Source organism: Rhipicephalus sanguineus, chromosome 5 (assembly GCF_013339695.2).
Source record: "Rhipicephalus sanguineus isolate Rsan-2018 chromosome 5, BIME_Rsan_1.4, whole genome shotgun sequence".
NCBI lineage: Eukaryota > Metazoa > Arthropoda > Arachnida > Ixodida > Ixodidae > Rhipicephalus > Rhipicephalus sanguineus.
Genome location: NC_051180.1, coordinates 73,293,291 through 73,304,602, shown reverse-complemented (window position 1 = coordinate 73,304,602; position 11,312 = coordinate 73,293,291). Strand labels below are relative to the sequence as shown.

The 11,312-nt window shown below is 46.4% G+C and overlaps 5 protein-coding genes across 12 annotated transcripts in view; 2 read left to right on the top strand and 3 right to left on the bottom strand.

Moving 5' to 3' along the window:
- LOC119393777 (39S ribosomal protein L40, mitochondrial) overlaps positions 1 to 11,312 on the bottom strand; it is a 149,324-nt gene that overhangs the window by 53,173 nt on the left and 84,839 nt on the right. The window lies entirely within an intron of this gene.
- The window catches only part of LOC119393771 (zinc finger protein 595), a 177,524-nt gene that overhangs the window by 86,833 nt on the left and 79,379 nt on the right, over positions 1 to 11,312 (top strand). The window lies entirely within an intron of this gene.
- LOC125758740 (zinc finger BED domain-containing protein 5-like) overlaps positions 1 to 11,312 on the bottom strand; it is a 159,671-nt gene that overhangs the window by 93,675 nt on the left and 54,684 nt on the right. The gene's annotated exons all lie outside the window — the stretch shown is intronic.
- Positions 1 to 11,312, bottom strand: part of LOC119393770 (zinc finger protein 425) — a 169,642-nt gene that overhangs the window by 118,543 nt on the left and 39,787 nt on the right. The gene's annotated exons all lie outside the window — the stretch shown is intronic.
- The window catches only part of LOC119393773 (palmitoyltransferase ZDHHC23), a 155,746-nt gene that overhangs the window by 134,763 nt on the left and 9,671 nt on the right, over positions 1 to 11,312 (top strand). For 2 of the 4 annotated variants that reach the window (XM_049416348.1, XM_049416351.1), the window contains exon 3: positions 10,148 to 10,504. The exons of 1 other annotated variant lie outside the window; for it this stretch is intronic. In XM_049416348.1, the coding sequence (XP_049272305.1) occupies positions 10,148 to 10,504 (357 nt within the window). Of the gene's footprint in view, positions 1 to 4,956; positions 5,205 to 10,147; positions 10,505 to 11,312 lie in introns of those variants that run through there. One more of the 4 variants, XM_037660923.2, reaches the window with a different exon arrangement.

The window sequence follows — 11,312 nt, the reverse complement described above, 5'->3', positions numbered from 1 at the left end:
TTGAGGTTGCTATTCAAAACATACTTCGCCCACGCAGATCTACTCAGTTCCCTCGCATCGCACGCGCACTGCCCGTTTTTCTGCTTTCTTTTGTCTGCCGTTGCACACCCCTCGGTTTTAGTGGTCGCCCGAGTGGGGCCACAAACATACGCACGCACACGGGGGACGTTCCGAGAGTACGGCTTTTTTTTTTTTTTCACTTGACGACGCTCACCCATACTCTCTGTGCAAAATCGGCATTTGCCCCCCTCCAGCCACACCGGCACTTGCCCCCACCCAAGCTATGCCAGATCTCTCTCTCCCCCTCCCCAGCCGCGATGCAAGACGGCTTTGCACCCCCCAAGGCCCATGCTTCACACTTGCTTTCACGCTCTCCCGCGCAGCCGTCTGAAAGGCAGACAAAAAGAGAAGACTTGCAGATGCTGGGGCATGGTCTGAAGTTGACATTCTCCCCTGAAGTAAAATGTTTTCGAACGCCACAGTCGGGGAGACGGGGAGCTTTCCAAGCAGCGCTTTCGTGTTGTCCGTCTAGGTGGCGCTAGAGGAAGATTTTCGTTGTAGTGATAGGAATAATGCAGATTTCTCAGTGTTCCTGCAGTATTTGTGTGTGATTAGTGTGTATAATTATATAAGGAGACCGTAACTATTATATTTTAAGCTATGCATGCGGAGATTCAGCGCAGTTTGAAGATTACTCCACTTTTGTTGACGTTTTCAGCATGAAAAATTAAGACAGTTTAGAGCTTCGTATCGCATTTCTGCTTGCTTTATTGAAAAACGCTAGGTCCGGAAATAGATCGGGGACTATAGTTCTCTACGTGCAAATTCGGCCATGGAACTTCAGTAGCTTTCCACGAAAATGGGCCACGGTAGGTCCCTATATTGAGAATATCGCCCACTTTAGATGAATATAATTTAAAAAGTAGCACGTGCACATCGATGAAATTGGGTATTCAGACGGAAAATCTTATCCTCTACATACGCCCCGAAAATGAACTTTCTCTAGCGAATAGTTACTGGACAATCTGCTGCGGAAGTTACTAAATTTGGCTGTTTTCAAAGCTCAGCAACAAAAAAGTATAAGTCCAACATCAATTTGCTACGTTGAGAAAATAGGTAAATATGTCTTGAATGTGCTGCGCAAAGAACAGTGCTGTAACTGTAGCAGATTTTTTAAAAAATGGTCACTGCTGAGGCACAGTCAGCCAAAACCGTGTAACTTGCGCTTATTCTTGGCTATCCATCCCCAAATACTAATGGTTGACTTGTTTTTATAAATATATTTGAAAAGTACAAAGATCAAGCTTTTCAATGATGTATAAGTCAACTATATAAAGCACGGAGAACAGCCGCCGCGTCGGTAGGAAAAGTGACAAAAACGAGTGTTCGTGCCGCCGTTAAGGCAGAATGACCTTATTTTTCCCCATTCCCTACTGAAACGTTCCGTATGCCATTCCAATAAATCCATATCTTGCCATACGGAATCCATATGTTTCCGTATATTTTACATATATTTTCCATATATTCCGTAATATTCTTACGGAAACATACGGATTATTGGAATGGCATATGGAACGTTTCAGTAGGGTTATTTATTTTTGTACTTTATCTCTACTTTTCTGCCACCAATACTCTAACCGTCTCTTACTTATTTCTATCGCGGACGTGTTCAGCTTTCCATTGTTGTCCCTAAAACCCAAGGCTTCCTGTGGACTCGTGCCCACACGTATACCTGGGTGAATATCGCCACATTCAATCAGTACATGTTCCATCGTTTCCTTAGTTCCCCGCAGCATGTACATTGTTCTTCTTCGTTACTGAATCTCGCTTTATAACTACGCGTTCTAAGGCAGCCCGACCTTGCTTCAAACAGTAAAGCGCTTCCCTTGAATTATCATAAAACCTTTCCCTCCTTATTTCGTTCTTTCCCTTTCGGTAGTTACTCAGAGCCGGCTTCTTTTCCATCGCTGTCATCCAATAAAATTAAGTCCTCTCCGCTAATGCTCCTTGTTTGCCATATCGCCCGCACTGCTAGCCGTATATTTACTGGTGAGCCTCCTAGTTCTTTTCTCCACTGCGTGTCAACGCTTTTTCTATACAAATACCTGAAAACCTTCTCTGCCCATCTACTCTTCTTCATTTTCCTCAGCCTCTCTTCGAATCTCATTTTGCTCTGAGCGTCCCTCACTTCAAGCCTGTCCATCCCATATCACCATTTAGCAGCCTCATTGTCGTCTTCCCGTGAGCGCCCAACGCGAGGCGGCCCACCGTCCTTTGATTTACATCCATTCCTGATTGTACCTCTGACTTCATGCACACCACTGAGTTCCCACATGTAAGCCCCGGGACCATCACACCCTTCCACAGCCCTCGAAGCACCTCGTACCTATTGTAACCCCATAAAGCTCGGTGCTTCATAATGGCAGCATTCCTCTTTCCCTTGCTACTGATGCTTTCTCTTGTACCTCCATATCTATCCCCCTCATTCACCCATATTCCGAGGTACTGTACTCGCTTACCTCGTATGTTTGGCCCTGTATTAGACCGAGCGGCAAGCAAGCCCCTGGCGAACGCAGGTTGAGTTCTTTCATCTTCCTTCTTTGATATTTTCTCTTTCTTTATCTCTGTCCATATTGCCCTCTCTCCTCCTACCCCTCACATCGCTCCTCCTCACTTTCCTTTCCACCCTTTGCTATACTACTATGCATGGCTATGCTATGCTATTTGCTTAACTGTGCCATACAAGGCTATGCCATGCTTACCCTCTCCCCTCAACCTTTCTTCCCTCCCTCACCTCAAATTGTTACGTGAAGGCATACAGGGGTGCAAGGCGTACTTACAATATATTTACGCCACGCCTAAGCGTAAGACAAGGATCGCGGAGAGCGTGCCCACACACAACATCACGCCGTCTTCTTTGGTGCCTTCCTTGCTTCGGCAGTGTGAAACATATTCTTGTAACAGTAATCACGCCTCCTCACCTTCACTTCCATTTCCATCCCCGTGTTATACCATTGTATCCAGTGGCTATGCTTTGCTTTTGCTAAACTATACTGTGCAAGGCTATGCCGTGCTTTACCCTCTACCCTGCTCCTTTCCTTCCTCCTCACCTTCACATCACTCCTCCTGACCATCACTTCCCTTTCAAAGCCCCTTGCTGTACTATAATATGCTAGCTATGCATGTTCTTTTGCTAAATTATACTATACAAGGCTGTTTGCGTGCTTTACCGTCTCCCCTCCTTCTTTTCTTCCTCCTCACCTTCACATCACTCCTCCTGACCTTCACTTCCATTTCCCACTCTGCATGACAGCCATGACGTAGTTATGCTCTTTGCTGAATTATACTATACAAGGGCTATGCCATGCGTTACCCTCTCCCCTCCTCATTTCTTTCCTCCTCACCCTCACATAACGTCTCATCACTTCCCTTTCCCGCCTCCTTGCAATACTATACTACGCATGGCTGTGCTATGCTAGGAGTTGCTTGGCACATACCCGCTTTCTGTGGTGCACACCGCCGAGTTTTCTGAAGCGACGGCGTGCACAACCTCAAGTTTTTAACAGCTCCACTGTTAAAACTGTTAGAATCGCGAAAACGGCGCCATATTTTATGTTTAATTGTGTTAGTCGACAGATGGCACTCTTACTACTCAGCTTCAGTTATAATTTTGCGGTAACGTTAGTCTTACATATTATACGAAAAGAGAACTTACAGATTCTTTCAAGCGTGGTTACGTCCGTTGCGTTCTAGTGGAGGTCAGTAGTTGCGCCCCAAGCAGATTAAAAAAAGAAAAATTCGGGAGTGGAGGCTGTCGCAAGGCTTTACTGGCTAAAGTTTAGCCAACGCTTTTGCCAGCCATTTATTTCGCAACATACTCCTTTAGGGCGATACCCGCTTTGAGATCAAGTAGCATCTTTGTTAATGGAAAAGATTGGCTATTTATAACATAAGATAAAATATCGTTGTTTCCTACAAGGTAACTCATCACGATAAATATTGATGACTTGAACTCCGATAAGATTTGGCAAGACTTTGATGCTTCTTAAGAAAACCTGTAACCAAAAACACGCGTTGAGCAGTATCTGTCCGGAAAATCACTGCCTTTTCTGCGCTGAACCAATGCCTCTGGCTGAACGCTAACGTTGTTCTTGCCCTCTCTATGATGGCGGTCGCGGTCGCCATCTTCTGGGGGGCTCGGCTTCACTCTCGAGGCGTAACTTCCACTCCAGTGGTTGGCTGCGCCCAGAGTGCGCCTTGCGCGAGGATGTGGGTTGTGTTGTTTGTGGCTTGCGGCGCTTCCTTCCTTTCATCGCGATGACGAGACTTCTCGCTCCTTACCAGTCTACATCGCCCTCTCCCGCTGTCTGCAAATGTCCGGCGTACGCTGCTGCTTTTCGTCTCAGTACCGCATCGAGTGTATCATTCCGCAGCCGCCCTTAGCGACGAAAATCAAGTAATGACAGCGCTGCTATGAAAACTGGTCACGGTGTGATGCGCGATGATGACCCTCTTTGTTGCTGCGAGTACATCTCCAAAGTAGGAGAGCGATCGCACATTTTGGCATGTCTCGCGACTGCGAGGCCTTGGATATCGCGTTGACAGGCGAGTCCACTTAATGCAATATTGTTCGGGCTTATCGATGTCGATGACACCCGTGGGATTATCGCATTCGAGCAGCTCGCACCCGTTCTCTCGCGGAGGTGCTTTGGTTGTAAAGTCACTGGTAGTTGGTTCTTAGGAGGAAACGTGTTGTCGCCTTTGTTATTGTTAGCCGGTGTTTCGCTCGTTCTTTCTCTCCGTCTTTCCTCGGCGGGCTGGTGTTGGCGCTAAGCGGAAACATTCGAATACGCTGAACGTGATGTGGGCGTCAATAAAAATTTTCCTAATCGTTCTCGACGCTGCGTAGTGTCGCGATCGCGGGGCTCATCTAACCTTTTTGCCGCAGGCTCCTTACGTGCCGTCGGTGTCCCCGCACCTCACTGGTCGCTCGTCAAAGACACGGTGATGGACCGGATTCGGGTGCCTTGGCTCGGTGGGGCCAAGCGGTTGGAGACTGATGTCATCTCGCCCATTATCGTCCTACCGTCGGTCCTTTTACTGGCCTGCCATAGCTGGACAATGCTCATGATCACATTTTCGGCGCTGCCGTTTGCTCTGTACTTCATACACCGGCAGTGTTCCAGAACGAGAACGAGGACAAGGTACGTAGCTTTTTGTGGTGCGGTGTTCAACACACAGTCCGTGAAACGTTTAACATCTGCTTATGGCACGTTACCCGTGTTTGGGCCGCCAGGTTAATCTGTGGGATTAAGTGACGCATGAAACGGATCGTGGCAAGCAAATTTACGTCCGCCGATACGATAGTGACATTTGCATGCAGCCGTGTGAAGAAGCCAGCAAGCGACCTTTGAATGGTTAAATGTCACACGTTGTAGCAAATCGCTTCCTCTAGCATTGTGTGGATTGAGTGCCGTTATCGTGCGTGCACTTGGATAAAATTGCAATTTGAGTTCATGCAGCAATGAGCTATGTCTGGGACTGCGGGACTAGAAACATGTCACCGTGGTCGTTGCTTAACGCCCCCCATGCTGATGCAGCTAAGTGTGGCAGCTAGTTGTGCAGCGCGTAAGTGCCGAGATATAAGTACTTGATTTTATGTAGCAGTGGCCAGCAATCTCTATCACTGCTATATAAATAAAAAAAACTTGAGCTCACACATCTTTTTTTGAAACATTTTAATCGAAGCATTTGCATGGGAACAGATAATGAAAAAATGGCAGTCTTTTTTTCGTTTTATTAACCCTTTCAGCCCTGGATTTTTTATTTTGGTCGGGGAATATTTTTGTGCGCGTTTTCCTAATAGTTATGACCTCAGAAGACCAAAAACGAAAAATTGAGCCAGTGGTGCAAGTATTAATGGATTTACAGACATGACGTCAAATTAGGTTCATCAGGGCTCAGCGGTTGCGAAATGAGAAAATTGCATCTTTTTTCCTGCTATTCACTAGAGTACACAAAATGTGAAACCACGTCTCATTTTTCAGTGTGATACTCATTGAAACAGCTTCGGTACGTCGATCCGAAAATGACGCTCACCCGCCTCAGCTGACCCGCCTCGGCGTCACCCATGACTTCGGTCAAGCTTCTTCTTCTTTGCGGCTCCCAGCTCCGCAAGCATGTCATAATTTGGTGTCAATCGCAGTGGGGATGATTGAAGAAGTATCCCCCAAGAATCGGCAGTTTTGGTTTCATTTCCAAGGTGCTAGGGCAAGTTTTGTGTGATGGTGTCAATTGACACCGCCAGGGCCGAAAGGGTTAATGCATTGTATGCATAACACAATAAAATATGCGTGAGGATATCACCATGCCTGTGCAGAGTGTTTGTTTATCATTTACATATTATGTTATGTTGGTTTGTGTTTTCCTGCTTATTGATCAAAGCTGTGAACAATCATGGTGGTAAAGGGTGTGCCCAAAACTAGCCAAAGTGTTCTTAAACATGTCTGCCATTAATACAAACCCTGTCATGGCAAACTATTGGTTAAATTGTTCAAGTTAACCGGCAACTTAAAGACATCCAGCAAAATTGACCTTCATGTACACGAAATACCTCACAATGATACTGATTTCTGCACAAATGATCCTACAGTGCGAGGATTCATTGCATCATTGCCATTTTAATACAGGGTGTTTCAGATAAAAAGCGCCAACTATTAAAAGATTAAGCATAGGCGCTACGCATCGCCAATGAGCGCAGCATTGTTCTGAGCCAAATAGAGCAAGTCAGAATATTTTTTCCAATCCCCAATGTCTGGCAATTAACAAAGATTAGTTAATGAACTTCTTGAATAGTAACTCTAGAGAAAAATCTTCAATGCAAAAGTTGGGGTGTTTGTTCAGAAACATCGAATTTTTCAATCAATTACAAGATAACTCCCCTAATTAATTTTTTCTGGCCTTTCTTTAAAGCGCGCGAATTAAAAAAATACCGTGTGACTGTCACCTAACGCGCAGCGCTTTTAGCGCCCTCAAATTTAAGTTGAACGAATTATCAAAGGCTGCTTCTCGCACGGACATTGATTGAACCAGCTATTGGTTACTGCGATGGACATTAAGCGACAAAAGGAGCATACCATTTGAACAACAACAAAATTCTTCAACAAAAAAGCGTTAGCCACGAAGCAAATGCCACATGAGACTAGGCAGCATTTGATGCAGCGTAGGCATTTTTTTTCTTTTTTTTCGCACCGATGAAGAAACATATTCGAAAGGGCGAGAGTGACAGCGTGATGAAGTACTGAAGTAAAGGTTCACTTGCATGTGATGGCCGCTGTTTCGTATATATATATATTTTTTTGTCAGCATGCCCCTAACACCATTTAGCATACATCGCAGTCATTGATAGCCTGCTCAAAATCCACCTTCGTGTGCTGAGCAGCCTTTGATAATTCGTTCAACTCGCATTTCAGGGCACTAAAAGTGCCACGCATTAGGCGGCAGTCAGGTAGTATTTTTTTTTAATTAGCGCACTTTAAAGCAAGGCCAGAAAAAAAGTAAGCAGGAGAGTTTTCTTACCCTGGAATTAAAAATTGGACATTTCTGAACAAGCGCCACAACTTTTGTATTGGCGATTTTTCTCTACAATTACTATTTAAAAGGTTGATCATGCAATCAGGATGTTTTTCCAATCCACAAAGCTCGGCAATTTGTGGATTGGAAAAAATATTCTGATGTGCTCTATATGACTCAGAAGAATCCTGCGCTAATTGGAGACTCGTAGCGTCTATGCCTATGCGTAGCGACGCAAAGTATCGTCAAAACAAGCCTATTTACAAGATCCTGTGTATGTTAGTTTGTGCAGGCTGCAGTCATGCTTCCATCATACAAGCCATAGGCATCACTTACAGGAGGGCAGAGCTTCCCACAGCAGTAGTGGTGTGGGCTGTTGACCTGCTTGAATGAGTTGGGGGTCATTAGGGTACAACATAACATGTTTGGTAGATACTGGTTCATGTCAGTGCATAGTAGTCACTGGAGAACCACTGCCTTTGGTCTTTGTGTACCAGAAGCACTTCAGGGTCATTAGAATGCCTTTAGATAAGTGTCCTTTAGATAAGTCACATGATTTATTATGCAAGTGTGAAGCGACCAATGCGCATTGATGAAGGCTTGAGGCCTGTGTGTAAGTTTGTGTCATGGCCTTTGAGTTGCATCATCATTGTAAAGTTGCCCACTAAAAGGCTATATACTGCATAGTATAATCATTACCAGCCCATTGTTATAAGCACTGTTGAGGCATGAAAAGAAAGAGTACAGCCCGGTGTATTCACAGTAGAGGTGTGCACGGGCTCCGGGTAGCCCGAAAGCCCGACCCGGCCCGCGGGCCGGGCTCGGGCGGGCCGACGTATTTTCACCTCGGGCCCGGGCCGGGCTCCGGCTACTTGGAGTTTTATCGGGCCGGGCTCGGGCCCGGCGCAAAGCCCGACTCAAGCCCGAAATATAGAGAATGAGCGGGAACTGTTTTCCAGCACGCATACAGCGCCTTTTCCGCGACCGCCGTTCACCGCTTTTCCTTTCCATTCGCTACTTTAAACAAAATGGGAGCAGGTAAACCACTGCCTCTGTTGCACTCCGACAAACAGCGAAGTAACACCACCTGAGCTAGTGACGGTGCCACGCGACTGTTCGCGTTAGATTTAAGGCCAAATCCCATATGAGTGAAAATGCACGCGACAGCGACGAGCGACCCGACGTATATCGCCTTCGTGCAAGCTGACGCTTGCATGGGCATACCCCATACACGTGACTGCTTTGGCGAGCGAACTCCATTGTTGCTGGCATGAGGCCGTATACTTGTATAGCAAAAGCGCCGCACTTCGTTGAAGCCGGAATCGTTGGACTGCTTGCTGTTTTTGCTCGACAATTTGTAATGTGTGCATTATAGACTGTTCTTCGTGTGTCGTTTGATCATATTTGATATGCTCAACAAAGTGCCAAATTACCGGAAAACGATGCTTTGTTTTCGCAGCGAACCTTCAAAAAGCCGGGCCGGGCCGGGCCGGGCCCGGGATTGTGTTTTCGTACGTCGGGCCGGGCCGGGCGGGCTCGCAGCCCTTTGCCGTCGGGCTCGGGCGGGCCTTCGACAAAGTCAGCGGGCCCGGGCCGGGCTCGGGCTCGGAAATACGGCCCGTGCACAGCTCTAATTCACAGTTACACAAACTATTGCTGTCCTCTCTTCCTTAACCATCTCTCTGTGCACATTCATGTGTACTTAATCTTATCATTATCGATGATTTTTGCGCAAACTTTACAAAAAGTGACTGGGGACAGAGAAAGACCACACACACGGCACATATGAGCGCAAACTCAAAAGTTCATTTCTCATCACAGACTAAGTGAAGGATTTAATTGCATCAAAAGCCGCCTAGGTAATAAACCATTTTCAGGTGTGCCTTCTATGCATGCATGGCTGGCTACTGTGTCATGAATCCTGGGAAGGGTAGTGACGACATTACTGTCATGGGTCACCCTCACCGCTGCCACTGCTCTTCTCTGCGTACTGCGAGATCGCGAGTGTATTCATAAATGAAAGTGGATTCCACTGCTGTGGAATGTGCGACTGTGACCATGATGTGACAAAGGATTCAAGAATTAGAATGCTTATACTTTTTGCTCATAAAATTGTATCCAGAATAGCGAACGGGGTGCAGTAGGATGCGTGAATGTAAGGATGGGCCCATGACCACTTCCACGTCTACTTTCCATAAGTTTCTCATAAAGTAGGGGAAGTGCTAGGTGCATATCTGGAAAGCAGCCGCATATCACCAGTGCAGGCAAACAAGGCACGAGATGTTTTTACATTCTAGAAAGGGTCTGGTATGTTTGCAGGCTGGCGTTGCAAAAAGCAGAGTTTCCTTGCAATGAGACAGGTGGGTTCTCTACATAGAATTGAGAAGTGTGGTGCAAATTCTTGCATTCGAGAAGTGAAGTGTACCCTTAGATTTGACTGCGTGCCTTGGTGAAGAAATTTAGTGTTCCTACAGTGCTCATACTCCCTTTTACACCAACTGTAGGGAAGCTGCAGTCCGAAGAAACATCTCGTGCACTTGCATTCATGCCTCCCCTGATTATCTCCCGTTGCCAGGTTCTTCCTCTCGTGGACTGTGTCATCCCTCGTGGTGCTGCTTGGCGTGTTCCAGCTTGAAGTGGTGCCCTACCTGGAAATTCTCTTCTCTGAGAACACTGCACTCATGGTGGCGGTTGCCTTGACCTGCCTGTGTGCATACAAAGTGCACAACTGCCCACCTGACATCCTGGCTCCGAGCGTTACTGCAGAACCTGTGGGCAAGTCTGCCGAAGCAACAGCGTGCAGTGTCAGTGTGCCCTACCCGGAGACCGAGGATTCCAAGTGCTCTGTGTGCCAAGTGCTGCAGCCACCACGCTGCAGCCATTGCCACCTCTGTGGCCGCTGCTTCCTCAAGAGGGATCACCATTGTGTCTGGTGAGCCACGTGTTCCTCTGTTCTTTCTGTTTTCCTTTTTTTTTTTTGCAGCTAGGCTGTCTTAGTCTACCCTGCACCGTTGTCATAGTAGTAGTAGTAGTAGCAGTAGTAGTAGCAGTAGTAGTAGTAGTAGTAGTAGTAGTAGTAGTAGCAGTAGCAGTAGTAGTAGTAGCAGTAGTAGTAGTAGTAGTACTAGTAGTAGTAGTACTAGTACTAGTAGTAGTAGTAGTAGCAGGGGCGGATCCAGGTGCCAAGTTTGGGGGGGGGGGGTCCTTCACCTGTCCGTTGGGGGGGGGGGGGGGGGAGTGGTAGGGTAGGGATGAGGAGAGAGGTAGAGGGCGGGGACAAGATTCTCCTCCCCCTTTTGGACAGTGGTAGCCGAAGCAACTTGAAAAAGGAGGTGGGCGACAGGCACTGCCTGTTTTCAGAGCTGTTAAAATTTTCTTTCTTCATTTCACTTTAATAACACGCTGTTGCTCACACAGTGCTCTCATGCGGCGCTACTACTAAAATAGTATTGAGCAAGAATCTGAAATGAATAATATTGAGGAAGGCTGTTGTATAAAATCATCTGTACCATGAGGCTTTTGTAAATTACTGGATGAATTCCTTAACGAAAGAAGAAGACTTTTAAGGGCTCGTTTCTCTCTTTGTTAGACACAATGTTAATGGGAACTAACAGACAATAATGCCAAGGAAAATATAGGGGATGTTATTTGTAGTAATTAGGATAGAAATGTTAAGAAAGTAAAGTAAATGAAAAGATAACTTGCCGCCGGCGACCTTGACCTTCTGACCTTCTAATAAC